Source organism: Monodelphis domestica, chromosome 6, assembly GCF_027887165.1.
Source record: "Monodelphis domestica isolate mMonDom1 chromosome 6, mMonDom1.pri, whole genome shotgun sequence".
Lineage (NCBI taxonomy): Eukaryota > Metazoa > Chordata > Mammalia > Didelphimorphia > Didelphidae > Monodelphis > Monodelphis domestica.
Genome location: NC_077232.1, coordinates 68,656,548 through 68,672,183, shown reverse-complemented (window position 1 = coordinate 68,672,183; position 15,636 = coordinate 68,656,548). Strand labels below are relative to the sequence as shown.

At 37.6% G+C, this 15,636-nt stretch overlaps 1 protein-coding gene across 1 annotated transcript in view; it reads left to right on the top strand.

The window, feature by feature from the left end:
- Positions 1–15,636, top strand: part of SERGEF (secretion regulating guanine nucleotide exchange factor) — a 263,136-nt gene that overhangs the window by 156,130 nt on the left and 91,370 nt on the right. The window contains exon 10 of the mRNA XM_007497015.2: positions 1,624–1,660. Within this exon, the coding sequence (XP_007497077.2) occupies positions 1,624–1,660 (37 nt within the window). The remainder of the gene's footprint in view (positions 1–1,623; positions 1,661–15,636) is intronic.

The following is a 15,636-nucleotide window of genomic DNA, read 5'->3' as shown; positions in this document are numbered from 1 at the left end:
GAAACATGTCTGCTTTCTTCTGACTGATAAGCCTGTGCTTGGCAGTAATGATAAAAGACTCATGGAATGGTTTTCCAGGGCCAATAACTTCTCTTAATTAGGACCCAGAGGGCTCCTTGTTGCCACTGAGTGTCTGGCCATTTCCTTTCTTTGCCTCTCAGGAGAAGTTAAATTTGCCCCAAATGGAAACTGCAAGACAGAGAAGAGCTCCCATCCAACAACTTAGACACTTTGGCCTAGTTGTAGATTCAGAGTTTCAAGTGTTTCCAAAATATCATGAATATTAAAACAGGGTCTGTAAAATGAGAGGCTGGCTGTTCTTGATGAATAATAATAATGCTAATTGCTCATATTTCTATAGTGTATTCCTCAATGACCCTATGAGGTGGGTATAGCAGGCATCCTACTCCCCATTTTATAACGGAGGAAACAGATTTAGTAAAGGCATTTGTCCGAGATATATAATTAATATGAACATTGAACTTTCCTGCTTTTAATTCCACCCTTCTTTCCATTATGCCACATTGCTTCTCTCTGGGCTGAACACTGACAAAATGGCAAAAGCATTGGTTGTACTCAGTGGCATGGTATTTATGTCTTCCTATTACAGTCCTTATAGTAAACAATAGTCATAAGATGCCACAGCCTCTATGTACAATCCTTCTTAGCATTTTTTCTCTATGGTAACTTAGATTTTATAGGTTGAGCTATTTCTATCAATCCCCCCCCCAATTAATGAACAGCAGGACCAGTACTGTAATTGATATGGTGGGCAGATGGGGCTTTGTTACATGATACTAAAATTTAGAGGGTCCTGACAGCTTATGATTATTAATCAAGTAAAAACAAATGATCTTAGTACCTAGTTAGCAAGTGAAATAGAAGACTCCTAGATGATACTCTTCAAACTTCCTCCTCTGCTGCTGATGGTTTCATCAGTGGTCTCCTGGCATGTCATGGTCTTTGTCCATAGGAGATATGATCAAGGGTCTCTATATTTCCTTTGTAGTATATTTTTTCTTCAAGATTTGAAGTATCTTCTAATTATTAGTTCTGAGGAGTTTCAAATTTTATGCCTATTTTCCTTGGTCTTTGTGTTTTAATATTTGTTATTATTTAATTTAATATTAATATTATATTATGTTTTAAATTGTATTTGGATGCAGTACCAATCCTGAAGTCATGAGGTCTCATCTTCCTGAGTTCAAATCTGGCTTCAGACACTTACTAGTAGTGTGATTCTGGGCAGGTCACTTTACCCTGTTTGCTTCAGTTTCCTCATCTGCAAAATAAACTGGAGAAGGAAATAGCAAACCATTCCAGTATCTTTGCCAAGAAAATCCCAGAGGGAGTCATGAAGAGTGGGACATGACTGAAACAACTGAACAACAACAACCATAAAAGCATTTTTCATAAAACACTAGATAATTTGGATTTTCCCCTGAAAATTATCTGTTCACATCCTTTGACCATTTACCAATTGGAAATTGGCTCTTATTTTCCCCAGAGTTGAATCAGTTCATTATAAATCCTGGAAATCGATTTCTGTGTGTATTTGATCTTCCTGGCCTCATATATATATATATATATATTTTTTTTTTTTCCCCTTTCTTTCTTTTCCAGGTAGTATGTGGGTCTGAGCATAACCTGGCTGTGGTAGGTAAGTTCATTTTTTAAAACCATTCGAGACATTAATTCATTTGATATATTTGGAGTAAAAATCTGAATAACTAAAATTATTATGGGATGAGAATTAAATAATTGGAATTTTCATCTATAACAATGGGTCATCAGAAACTCCTCTTGACTTAAACCTTTGTTGAAAATATTGCTAAAATGTTTGAGTTCATTCTTCTATTTTATGGAGTCAACCTAAGTGAAAAGATTTGTTTTTTGTTTGGTGACCAAGGATCTTTTATTCTTCATGATCATATTGAGGAATGGGGATATGAGGGAACATAATCACTGTCTTCAAGTATTTGAGAGGGTTGTCTTAGAGAAATGGAATTAGCTGTTTTTAGCTTGGCCCTACTGTACATAACTAGGAGCAGAGTGGTTGGAAATTATAGAGAGTTTTTGGTTAGATATAAGGAGAATTTAATATTTAGAAATTTCTCTAAGTAGGATGGATGGCTGTTTTGAGGGACAAAAATTCTCATCTCTGGAGGTGGAAGCTGGATATAACCTAAGAAGGATGGGATAGAAAGGGTAATTAGGTTCCTCTCTCTTGAGGTCCATTAAAACTCTGATAGGCTGTCATCCTGGAAAGATCATTTCTTTGTGTCCTGGAATATAGATGTAGATGATTTAGGGGATTTGGACTGAGCCTGAAAGCAGCTCTTTAAACAAATCCTAGACCCTTGATTGTTTGCTTGGGATTTGGCTCTTTTTTTTTTTTGCCAGTCCAAATGGTTTTCTGTGGTTTTCACTCCCCCCCCCCCCCCCCCCCCCGCCATTCCCATACACAATTTGTAGAGTGAAAAGGAAAATGAGACAGCTGGGTATAGAGACAAAATGACTGGGGAGGGTGAATTTTAGATAAGTCAAGGGAACAGTGGAAAGGTAGAAGAGGAGAGGCAACATGATTCAATGGAAAGAGCATTGACTCAAGATCAGAGGACCTGTATTTAATGACCTTGAATGGCCAAGTCATATGACCTCAATTATTTTTAAAGATTTTACAAATATGAAGGTCCAATGGAAACTTTTCATGATCATTATTGATTCTTTCCTCACTATTTGGAATTGTACAGTTTTACCTCATTCTTCCAGTTCTTGGATAGGCAATGCTCACTAGAGACAATACTCACTAGAGACAATGCTCACTCTTGGGTTGAGGTCTACCCAGTTTTACAGCTCTGCCTAAAGAGATTGGGACAATATCAGTGCCTTTAACCAACACCCTTGAATCTGAAATTTTCATGCTACAAACAGGAGGAAAAACTTGTTTGTTCCAGCAATATTTCTTGTTGGAAGATATTTTTGGGTACCTGCAATATCGTTTCCTGTGGAGCACATGAGTATAGTAAGTATAGAACTGGAAGGAAGCTTAGATACCATCTAATCCAACATCCCTTTTTCCATTTTACAGATAAATAAACTGAGAATCAGAAAGTAGAAATATTTTCCTCACAGCTTGGCAGAATTTCATGGCAGATCTAGAGCTAGAACCTGGGTCTGAATATTGGAAATATTTGAGACTAAAGAGAACCTTTTCCTAAATAAGAGTATATTCAAGAACAAGATATTTCTTAATAATCATTCCTTCCCAGGCACTTACTTTCCTAGACCCTAAGTGAGTCACTTAGCACTTCTTTACCTCAGTCTGAGTCTCCATAAAATGGGGATGATAATAGCACCTACTTCATAGAGTTGTTGTGAGGATCAAGTGAGCATCGACTTTGCAAACCTCACAACACAATAGATCAGCTAGCTATTTTTATTATTGTGCACTGATTTATTTGGGTCTGTGAGAGAGAACGGAGGTAAAGCATTTCAATTTCTTCTCTCCAGTGCTAATTAATAGGACAGAAGGATGATGTTTGGCATCCCTTTCTCATTACTAATTGGATAGCTACATGTCTGTTTTGGATCTGAGTATTAGATTTTAATGTCTATTTGTCTCTCGTTTGAAAAACAAGTCTGATGGTTTGATAAGGTGTCCTTTTTTCATTTGAGTAGAATTCCCCAACTCCTTCTGTTCTCCAGTCTATGTTTATAAGAAGAGAAAGGGTAGATTTTTAGGGTCCAATGCCTACTTATCTCTGGCTCCTCTGGGAAAGCCTTGCCAAATACAATATTCTGGAGATATATATTTGTGCATGGTGATGATCTAACTCTACTATTTAATTCAACAAACAAACATTTATTAAGCACCTACTATGTAACAGACATTATGCTAGGTACTAAGTATACAACGAGAAAACGGAAATTGTTCTACTCTTCAGGAATTTACATTCTTTTGAGAGGTAGGGAGAGATAAATAAAATTATATACTAAGGAAATGCAGAGTAATTTGAAAGAGAACAGCTGGGGAGAGTAATAATAATTGGGGAAATCAAAAGAAGCCTTAAGTAGAAGGTGACACTCAAATGAGTTTTGAAAGGAGCTGGGAATTCTAAAAAGTAGAGAATTAGGGCATATAAGGCAGGGGAAGGATGGTGTATGTAAAAACACTGAGGCAGTGGTAGAGTATTAAGTATGTGAGACAGACATCAAGTAGGACAAAAACAATCTGTGTGGAAGGTAGAGAGAGTCCATTGAGAGGAAAAATGTGAAATCAGATTAGGAAGAGATGTTGGAGAGAGAACCACTTGTGAGAGACTCTCAAGTCCCTTAGAGTCAGGAAAAATGGAATTCAAATTTTACCTCAGATACTTAATAAATAGCGTTGCTATCTTAAGCAATTTCTTTTATCCTCAGTTTCCTCATTTGTAAACTGAGGGGCTTTAGATTCCATGATTATTAAATCTCTTCCAACTCTAAGTCTATGATCCTATGAATATCTTAAGGCTCAGCTCCATTGGATTATCTCAGTACCTTGCACATTGTTGGTGCTTTAATGATTATTTTGTTGAACAGATTCTGCTCTCCTCCACAGACTCCCCGAAGTAAATAGATGGTGAAACTTTTCAGTTGGGGCCCATTAGCACAGCTCTTCATAATGATTTTCAGAGGCTGCCATTGGATTCTTTCTTCCTTGAGGGGTGGGAATGTGAAGGGTTAAAGATAAATAGCTAAAAGTCAAAACCTCTTGGAAACAGGACAGAGCATTCTGACATCTTATATATGTACCACTGTCTTGTTTCATTTAAGCTCCCAAGTTGTAGTAGTGTTAAATTAGCTCCATGTATATATTTGAGAATCTAGGAGTGCTCATGGATTCTCTCCTACAATTTTTTCCCCTCAACAATTATGTTTTATTGGGTCATGGACTTGCAATAATAACAGTCATAAAAGTAATATTCATTACAATTACTGATATTTCTATAGTATTTTAGTTTGGCAAATCCCTTTATATACACTGTTTAATTTGAACCTCACAACAGTATTGTGAGATGAATACTATGAATTCTCTCTCTCTCTCTCTCTCTCTCTCTCTCTCTCTCTCTCTCTCTCTCTCTCTCTCTCACTGAACTTGTGATTTCATTGCCAAAACCAATGAGAAACTACGTTTTCCCATGTAAGCTTCTTACCCTAGAACATTCCTCTACAATGCCAGTGAATTCCTTTTGAGGTCCCCTTTTTAGAGAGAGGCTGTGGATGACCAAACTTTATCCCTTTCCTGGTTCTGCTCCTGGTTTCAATTCCATGGCTCCACAATAGTACCTTCTCTCCCTCCCTCACCCCTTTCAGCTCCTTTTTTGAGCATTGTCTTCCTCCAGCCCATAAGCTACATGTGGGCAGGTACTGTCCTTTTTGCTGGCATTTGTATTCCTGGTGCTTAGCACAATGTCCAAAAGTAAGTGTTTAATCCATACTTATTGCCTTGTGTTGCCTCTGTAACATACAAACTCTATAATGTGGAAATTGATTGAATATATAGAGAGAATGATGGTGATGAGTTGAGGATGACAGTGAAATTGGGGACTTTGTGGGACAGTGGTGGTCTCCTAGACAATAATTTTAAAAAGTTGGAAAGAGGAGAGGATCTTCTGGAAAAAGATTTGTATTTTAATAGAAACTCTTTAGACATCATAGAAATGAAACTTTAGTGGAAGGATTTTAGACATTGTAATAGAACTGTAGACTAGACAAAAAAACACACAAACTCCAAGATCTTTATACTATGCCAAAATTGTACCAGGAGATGGCTAGCTATTCTAATACCATCGGAAGACTGGCCTTTGTATATGTGAGGACCATCAGTTATGCTTTCAAGATCTGAATTGGAAACTTTCCATTCTAATATGGAAAGTAAGGGTTTTCATTATCAGTTCTTTGAATTCAGGATCACGAGAGCAATCAGAACTCTGATGTCTGAGTGTTGTTTTCTTTTATATTGTTATGGTCAATGTTTATATTGTTCTCTTGGTTCTATTTTCTTCCTTTCCTCAATATAGCAAGCCCCATCCATCCCTTTTATGTTGTTTTTAATTTTCCTTGCCAGTTTATGCTAAGTTTAATGGTATCAAACTGCTTTTATTTTACTTATACTATTCAATTGCTATATGCTGTGCTATCAGTCTCTTTATAGATGTTTATAAAAATCTAACTAGGTTGATGAGTTCTCTATGCCTTTGTCATGATCTTTTTTCACATGTGCTCCTTTTCCTCAAGATGTTTTTCATTGTCTTAAAATAAAAACCCTTACTTTCCATATTAGAATCAATATAATATGCTGTTTTTAAGGCATAAACACAGTAAGGGCTAAGCAATAGGGATTAGGTGACTTGCCCAGGGACACACAGCTGGGAAGTGTCTGAGGCCACGTTTGAACCCAGGACCTCCTGTATCTTTGCCTGATGCTCTATACACTGAGCCACCTAACTGCCCCATTAGTGTGTCTTTAGTCATTCTTAAAAGCATTCTATGCCTCATGGGCAGCCTTTTAATTTAATTCAGAGAATCCTTTGTATTCTCTCTCTGGATCCTTCAAATGTGCTTCCTAAGAATATAGACTGCTTGTCAGACTATTTTTAGCTATCATAGGATCATAGATCATAGACTTAAAGTTGGAAGAGACCTTAGAGGTCATCCAGTCTAAGTCTCTCATTTTACAGAGAAGAAAACTGAGGTTCAGAGAGGTTAATTGACTTGCCCAGAGTCATATTGCTATTATTTATCTGAGACAAGGTTTGAACCCAATCCTTCATGATTCAGACCATTGCTCTACTCACTTACTCTGCCACAATGCTTCCTCACCTTTCCTATTGCTGATTCTAAAATGGTGTACTTTCTCCCAAGGTTCCTCCCTATTTCTCCTCTTTGTGGATCAGAATCAGGTTCAGAATAGAAGTTTTGCTCATGGTTTCAAATGATGAAATTATCATAAAAGCAAGTTGAGGAATCATCAGCTGCTCTGCTTTTGTCAGAGAGGGGGTAAGATCAGATTCCAGGTAAATGAGCTTTTGTCAGAGAGGGGGTAAGATCAGATTCCAGGTAAATGAAGTCCCTAGTCATTGTTGTACTATACTTCTGTACCAGGATTGAAATCTTTCCCTTGAGCTCCTTATCTGTTGCCTTTTTCTGTCCGGATGGTCTGCAGTGTTCTCTGATAACAATATCATTTCTCTATCTCTCAATTCTCACCCAAATTCTTTCCACCATGTTCCCCCTTAACCTTGTTCTCCTTTTTTTTCATCAGTTCACCTAGTTTGCCTGAAGCAAGCATATTCATCAGCCAGTTCTTAAAACTGATTCTGTCCTTCACTGTCATCTGACTATACTGCCCTTGATCCCAATTTGATATTTGCCTCAATTGGTCAGACCGTAACACTGTCTTTACCTCCAACTTTCTTCATGGTATTTCCTTTAACAACCAAAATAACTCTTCTTGGTTAAATCTCATTATGCCTTTAGGACTACCCCACTAGGTCCTGCTTCCTGTCAGAGAAATGCCTCTACCTCTCATCTCATTAATAGAATTGAGGTAACTTGAAGATCCTGAGCTCAATGACTTTCCCAGTCCAGGTTCCCAGCCATATCCATTGCTCCATGTTCTCTGATAACTCTGTTCGGTACACCAAGGGAAATGATTTTTCCAGAGTATATAATAACAAAATATTTAAAACAGATCCATCAAAGATAAGAGATATAATTTCCACTAAGGTATGGGGGGTATCCTATCATCATATTCAATTTATAAATATTTGTTAAAGGCATACTATGTACCAGGCACTGTGCTAAGTGCTGCAGATACAAATAAGACAAAGAAAGACTATTCCTGCCCTCAGAAGCTTACAATATAATGGGAGAATACAATGCACAAAAGCAAAATTAAAAGAACAACCAGGGGGCACATGATATTCCATAGAATAGAAACCAAGTAGAGCTGCTGATGGAAAATTGAATTACCCAGAAACTTCTGAAAATGTAAAGCCTTCTAAAAGGGAAGGCTTTGAGGGGAATTTTTATACTACCTCCAGCCCTCCATTCCATAAGAAAGAGGCAATTGAGAAAGATAGGAAGTTATCAAGAATTAAAAACTGCTTGATCGCATGGGTCAATGGGGACATGATTGGGCATGTAGATTCTAAGAGATCACCCTAATGCAAATATTAATAATATGGAAATAGGTCTTGATCAATGACATATGTAGAACCCAGTGGAATTACTCATTGGCTACAGGGGCAGTGGTAGAGGAGGGGAGGAAAAGAACATGAATCGTGTAACCATGGAAAAATATTCTAAATAAATTAATTAAATAAAATTTTTCCCTTCTAAAAGAAAACATAATCATTCAGCTTGATGATGAGATCTCATAATTTTAAGTATTATATCTATGGAATCAATTTATTGCATTTCCTTATGCATGTGCACATATCATAAAACATGAAATTAGTGTATAAGCAAACATCTGTATCTTGATTTTAGAGCAATCTCATGGAAATATTGGTTATTATTTGCTGTTCCATTCCAACAAAATATGGCATTAAAATTAAAACCAAAAGATTTTTGTCTTTTTCAGAAACATTGAATTTCTGAACATGGAATTAATTAAGCCTATACATTTCTGAGCAAAACTGAAGAATAAAGACTTCCATAGTAATCCTCAATTTTTTTAAAAGGAAAAAAGCATCTCTGATGCTTGAAACAACACAGATATTCAGGGAGTAGACTTTTAGTTATGTGCAAATCAATCTCATCCAATCCAAATTTGTGTGCTTTGCTATCCTTGGTGCTGAAGGTTATATAAATAAAAGCAAACTAAGCCTTGGCCTCACAGAGCTTACATTCCGCTCATCATCCTTATTGAGTGTCTTAGAATTTTAACTCTGGCCTTCTCCTTCCCACCATAGGCACTTCTTACAAAGTAAAGTGCCTTTCAATTAGGAGTTGGTTTTTGAGAAAAGAGAGCAAGGGTTTTAGGATGGTATCCATGAACAAGATAGCAACACCATCAGCAATGGAATGCTATGACTTTTCTGTAGCAGATAGGAGAGGCCAGAAAAAGGTGCCATTTTCAACTCAAGGGAGTGCTGTAGACTGTAGTGTCTCATATTCCATCCTAGGAACAAAGCAAGTTCTCATGGCAATGATCACACATCAATTCCTTGTCTCTTTTTTGTTTGGCAGTTCTATTGGGAGGCCTCTTTGGCCCACCCACTGCGCTGGGATGCAGGTGCTCCCCAGGAAATCTTGGCCTGTTGGCCTATTGTGTTATTCATTATACATGAAAAAAACTTGCTGAGCCTGAGTATCCATTGTAGATTTTTCTGGCAAAGAAGGACAGGATCATGTTACATGGCAAGGTCTTGCCTCATTACTGGCTAATCCTATTCATTGGTTATTAAAGGATGCCTGGCCAGGATCTCTGCAAAGCCTCATTTCTATTGTCATACATATTTGACTTGGACATTAAAATGTGCCTTCTCCCCAAACCACTAGGGCTATATTATCCCTTGGGTCTTCTTTCTGCATTTGCTTACCTGGATTACCTAAGAGTAGCACTTCCTGATCCTACCTAAATTTCCTTCCTCCAGAGAAGCCTCAGAAGCCCTGCTTATTTATGTGATTCATCCCATCCATGTTTCCTGAGTGCCTGTTTGGTACTCAGTCCTCCTCTGGGCACAGTGGGGAGATGCTATGATTGAGATATCCCTAAACCTCCCAAAACTTGTTTAGTTGGGGAGAATAGAAGTACCCATGTGAAAATTAATGACAATACAGAGAAGTTTGCTAAGTGACCAATAACAGAACAGGCAAAAGGTGCTATACGAATTCAAAGGAGAAAGAGAGATCTTTGTAGAGTAGGTGTTCAGGGAAGGGTTCAAGAAGATAGAGAACTGAAAGATAAATAAGATTTTTGAAGATGGAAAGGAGAGGAAATGGAATTCTAGGTGGGCATATGGCACAGTGGGAATCAAGTTAGTTCTGGAATCTGAGGATCTGGTTTTAAATCCTTCCCATGAGGCCTGTGTGACCTTAGACAAATGGCTTAAGCTCTCCCACAGTTTCCTCAAAACTGCAAAAGGAGGTTAGAGGTTAGACTTTATAGCCTCTAAGGTCCCTTCTGTCTTCAGAACTATGATTCCATTATCCTATGAGTAGCAGGAGCAAGGATCATGTAGGGGAAATGAAGAAAATGATGGTAGAAAAGTATTTTGGAGAAAAGGATGGAGAGAAGAAAAATATGATACTGAGCATGGTAATATATATATATATATATATATATATATATATATATAAACATATAAACACCTGTGATCCCTGATCCTGGAGGAGGTTGGGGTTAGTGAATTGAATTTAGGAGTTGAGAGGGATGGAAAGGCTAAAACTGATTAGGTTTCTATTTTGATTGGTATCAATATAATGAGCCTCTGAGAGTGCAGGACCACCAAGCTGGAGGGGAAAACTAGCCCACACTAGAAATTTTGATCAATCCTGATATTAGGATTGTATCATGAAAAAAGTAAAGAAGGATGAATAGATGGATAGATAAGGAGGGAGAAAAGAAAGGAGGAAGGAAGGAAGAATGGGAGGGAGAAAATAAGGAAAAAGGGAAATATGGGAGGAAAGAAGGAAGGAAGAAAAGTAGGAAGGAGGTGAGAGAGATAGAGAGGGAGGAAGAGTGGGAGGGAGGAAAGAATGATGGAGCAACAATGTGGAGACAGGAGCTAGACTTATCCTATAGGTAATGAAGATACATTGACGGTTCCAATGGTTTTAGTAAAGGGTTTGTGTTGTTGTTGTTGTTGTTGTTTTAAAATAAGATGTCTTGCAGAATATATCAGGTGGATTAGAGTGGCAAGAGACTAGAGGTGAGATGAGTTAAGAGACTGTTATAGTAATCCATGTGAGAACTAAGACCTAGGCTAAGGGAATGGCTAGGTATATAAAGCAGTGAACACATGAGAAGTTATTTGTCCCTTGACCTGGGAGAACATTCACTGTGGCAGCCATGGGATAGTTAGAGAGAACATGGGATTCTCTGGTTATTCTTCTTCTTCTATATTATGCTTCCTTCTTCTATTTCTTATCCCCTCCCCTGCCTATTCTCAGAGCTTGCATTTTTCTTCTTTTTTTCTTCCTGTTGCTTTTATTACTTCTTGTTTTTGAAAAAAATATATCTATATATAATTTGGGATTGGTTGACTCTTAGATGTGTTTCTAAGTAGCTGTTATTTCCCTTTATAGAATATAAGTTCCTTGAAAGGAGAAATTTTTTTGTGTATGGGTCTCTAAAGTGCCTAGCACATAATAAATTGATCATAGAATCATAATTTGAGTTGGAAGAGACCATAGAGGTCTTTGAGTTAAGATTCTACATTTAAGATGAGGAAACTGAGACCCAGAAAGATTAAGTAACTTGCTCAGACACATAGATAATGAGCATCTTTGATGGGATTTGAACCCAGGTCTTCCTAATTTCCAATCTGTGATTGCCTCTAATGCTTGATAATTTCTTGATTTATTGATGAGCTACTCAAGGATGAGGCTCCTATCCAAGTGTTAAAGACAGAACAAGGAAATAAGCATCAAATACTCTATCAGATTTTCTTTCTACAGAACTGTAATTGATCATAGGCTTTGCCCCAAGGGAGAACGGTCTCTCTGTATCTTCTGGGAAAACATCCAGGATATAACAACAGGTCTTTAGTTCATTCATGTCCCCATACTCCTGTTGAGTGGTCTCTCAAGATCAGTCCCCTAGAGGGTATTCAGTAATGACTCTCTAGAGGACTTAAGGGAGCATAAAAAACAGTTTAGATGCACACGAATTTACTAGGAATGTCTGCAATATTGGTAGAAGATTTGGCTGATCTAGGAGTTGCTTATATTCATGAAATCACAGGTCCAATCCCTACCCCTATCCTTTTATACCGAGTTTGTGTTATAGGGTCTTTAGAGTTGAAAACCACTAAAAATAGTGCTATCCCTTTAACTCTATTAGCCCAGAGTCATACTACAAAAGCTGATGTTTCTGATCAGGGAGAAGTTTCTTCTGGAGATACCAGTGGGAACAAGGCAGGGGATCTCAGGCAGATTTCCATTATAGTTTATCAGCCTGCATTTTCTTGGCCAAAAATATCCATCTGTTTTCCTGGGGAATTCATTCTTCATGAGAAAAATCCATGAAAGTGTGTGAGTAGATGAAAGGGGAAGAGGTGGGAAGGGGTCAGTGAGCAGACCAGTACTTCCTCCCTGACCAGGGAAACCCTGAGACTCTTGATTAGTAAATGTCAGCTCAATAAGAGTTTTTCCTTAAGCCTCTCCCCACCACCCAAGGTGAACATTAGCACAATAATTTCAAACTCTAAAATCTTAATGATTTTGACACCCTCTTTATTTTTGTCATTTAAGCTGTCAAGGGCAGGTCTTGAAGTGACCTCCACATTGATTTGTGTTTCTTAAATACTCCTAAAGATTTCAGGAATGGGACTGCTCTGGTTCTGGAAGCCTATAAAAATTCCAGCCATTTACTTAGGGACCTCTCATCAAAAGAATGGAGTAAAGGGAAGGTTGCCCTCTTGTCAAAGGAATGGAATAAGGGGAATGTTGATTGTGGGAGCTGCTTTGAAGGGGATAACAGGAATGGTCCTAGATTCAGAGACTGGGAAAGGGACCCTATATTCTCCATGACTTTACTACCGTCTCCCTCCAAAATGGCAGGGACCCTTTAATATCCTGGATATGTTGTAGTTCCAACATCCTAGCCAAAATTTTCCAGTGATCAAAGATACTAAGAAATCTTGCCATCCATGCAAAACTACATCAAGACCATCCTAAAAAAAAGAGAACAGTCATAAATATGATGAACAGCATGGCTAATAACTAGGATTACATCCTCAGCCAAGTAACCATCTAGTGTTCCAATGTTTTTGTTGTACAAGCTCACTTTGGCCTAAAACTATGTTCACACTTTAGCTATCATAGAGTGAATACTATGTTTTCTTTGAGGTTTTAGACTCATGGTGGGGTTAGTGTATCCTCCCATACCTAGTATACTAGAAAGACTATGAGCCTAAGGAGAGATACAACATGGTTTAATGTTCAGAGTTCTAGATTTATAGTCAGAAAGATAAATGAGTAGATGATAGATAGATAGATAGATAGATAGATAGATAGATAGATAGATAGATAGATAGATAGATGATAGATGATAGAGAAGCTAAGTGGATAGGTAAATATAATGGGTGTTGCTATTCAGTTGTTTCAGTCATGTCCAACTCTTCATGACCACATTTGAGGTTTTCTTGGCAAAAATACCGGAGTGGTTTGCCATTTTCTTCTTCTGCTCATTTTATAGATGAGCAAGTTGAGAAAAACAGGGTTTTTGCCCTGTCACACAGCTAGTAAGTGTCTGAGGTATATTTTGAAGTCAGGTCTTCCTGACTCAGTGTCCAGTGCTCTAGCCACTATACCACTTAGCTCACCCTATGATAGCTATATGCATAGGCAGACAAACAGACAGATGAATGATAGATTATAGTAAGAATTTATTAATGTCTTCTGTGCTGAGCTTTATATTAAACAGTGTTGATACAAATATAAGCAGAAAGAAAAAAAAAGACAATCCCTATCCTCAAGGAGTTTACATTTGAAGATGGTGCACACAAAAGAACTTGGAAGTAGGAAGAGGGGTATAAAAGAAACTGGGGAATTTCATAGAAGCTCAAGCCCTGAAAACTTAAAGCAAAAAGTTCACCTATCAGAGCTGGGAGAACCAAGGGTAAAGTCAAATTCTGCCTTTGACATTTCTTATCTGGAAAACAGGAGGAGACTGCTTAACTCTGAGAACCTCAGTTTGCTTACATCACAGGATTGTTGTGCAGCTCAAAGGAACTAGTGTCTATAAAATGCTTTGTTATCTTTAAAGCATCATGGGAATGTTAGTTTTTTAAAATTAAATTGAATCTCTTAGACCGAACCCTTTGTTCCAGCCTATGGAGACCTCCCTGAGACCCCATTCAGTCATCTAACTTATTAACTATAACAGGTTCATGCTGACCTCATGCCACCATCAGATTTAACAAGTATACCAGTCATGCATTCATGTGAGCCATAGAGAGAAATGTTAAATAAAACCATACCAACCCAATGACCTTGCCCCTTGGTACTGGATGATACCCAAATCAGTTCATTGGTCAACATGTGACATTACTATGGGTTAGCATTTAAAAGGAAAGCCAAACCAATTAGGGCATCTCTCAGTCTATCTTCATACCCCAGTTAGGCTTTGCAATTCTGAGATATCCCCACAGAAAGAAACACATGGAAGATTAGTGCACCAAGAAGTCTGAGGTCATCCAAGAGGTTAATTTATTCAATCTACAACTAAGTACCAACTATACATACATACATAAATATATATAAAAATATGTATGCATATATATGGTTGGTTCTCAGTTTATATATATATATATATACATATATATACATATATGTGCATATACAGAGTCTAGTAGGAGAGATGAGACTTGTACTTAGAGGATCGTAGATTTAGAACCCGAGGGGACCTTAGAAATCAATATTTATATCATGATCAGCTGGAAGGGATCTTAGAGATCATCTGGTCTGACCCTGCCTCACTTTATAGAAGGGGAAACTGAGATTCAAAGAAGTCATGACTAATCTAAAGTTTGCCTAAGTACTAAGGAGCAGGGATAGGATTTGAAGTCAAGTCCTCTGACTCTAAATATAGTATTTCTTCCACCATATCATACTAGTTTTTCAAGTTCACGTCAAACTGATAACAACATCAGATCTGGATTAAACATTTCCCTTTTTGTTTTCTCTACATTTTGAAGGATGAAATTATCATTCAAATAGGTCATAATGAAATATTAGCTGCTCTGCTTTTTGTGGAGATCAAGCTCAAACAAATGATTGCATCCCCAATCACTACTGTTTTATACCCCTCGATCTCAATTCAGTATCCATCTCCTCTTTCAGTTCAGATGGTCTGTAGCATATTGGAATGAAAATTTTGTGTCCATTATTTCCCCTATTGATCTTTACCTAAATCCACTAGGCATCCTCCACATGGATCCTGGATTTCTTCATGTGAGTTCTCTGTTTCTCTCCTCCAACCCATCTCCTTTTATTTATCTTCTGCCATTCAACAATGCATGCTTTTTCAGAATTTTATTTCTTGTGGCCACAAAGTTTCAATGATCACTGTCTTTGAATAAGCACCTCCAGTTCACCTTACTTGTCACCTTTTCTTTGTGCAATTTTTTTTTTGTACAGACAAATAAAATCATGTTCTTTTGCTGACTTTGTTCTTGCATTTTGTATTCAAGCAACTATAATAGGTAGCAGTTTGTAGGGTGCCATGTTATATACGTCCTGGTGACAAGGTAGTTTGTCTGTGAGACTCATTTGTAGATATCTCTTTTACATTCCTGCCCGACTGCTTTAAAGGCAGCAGTAACCATTTGATTTACAATAGTATTTTTGGGGAAGACAAAAAGGGATCTCTATTAATCTTGTTATATAAAAATTGATTTCTGGGCAAATTCCAGATAGAAG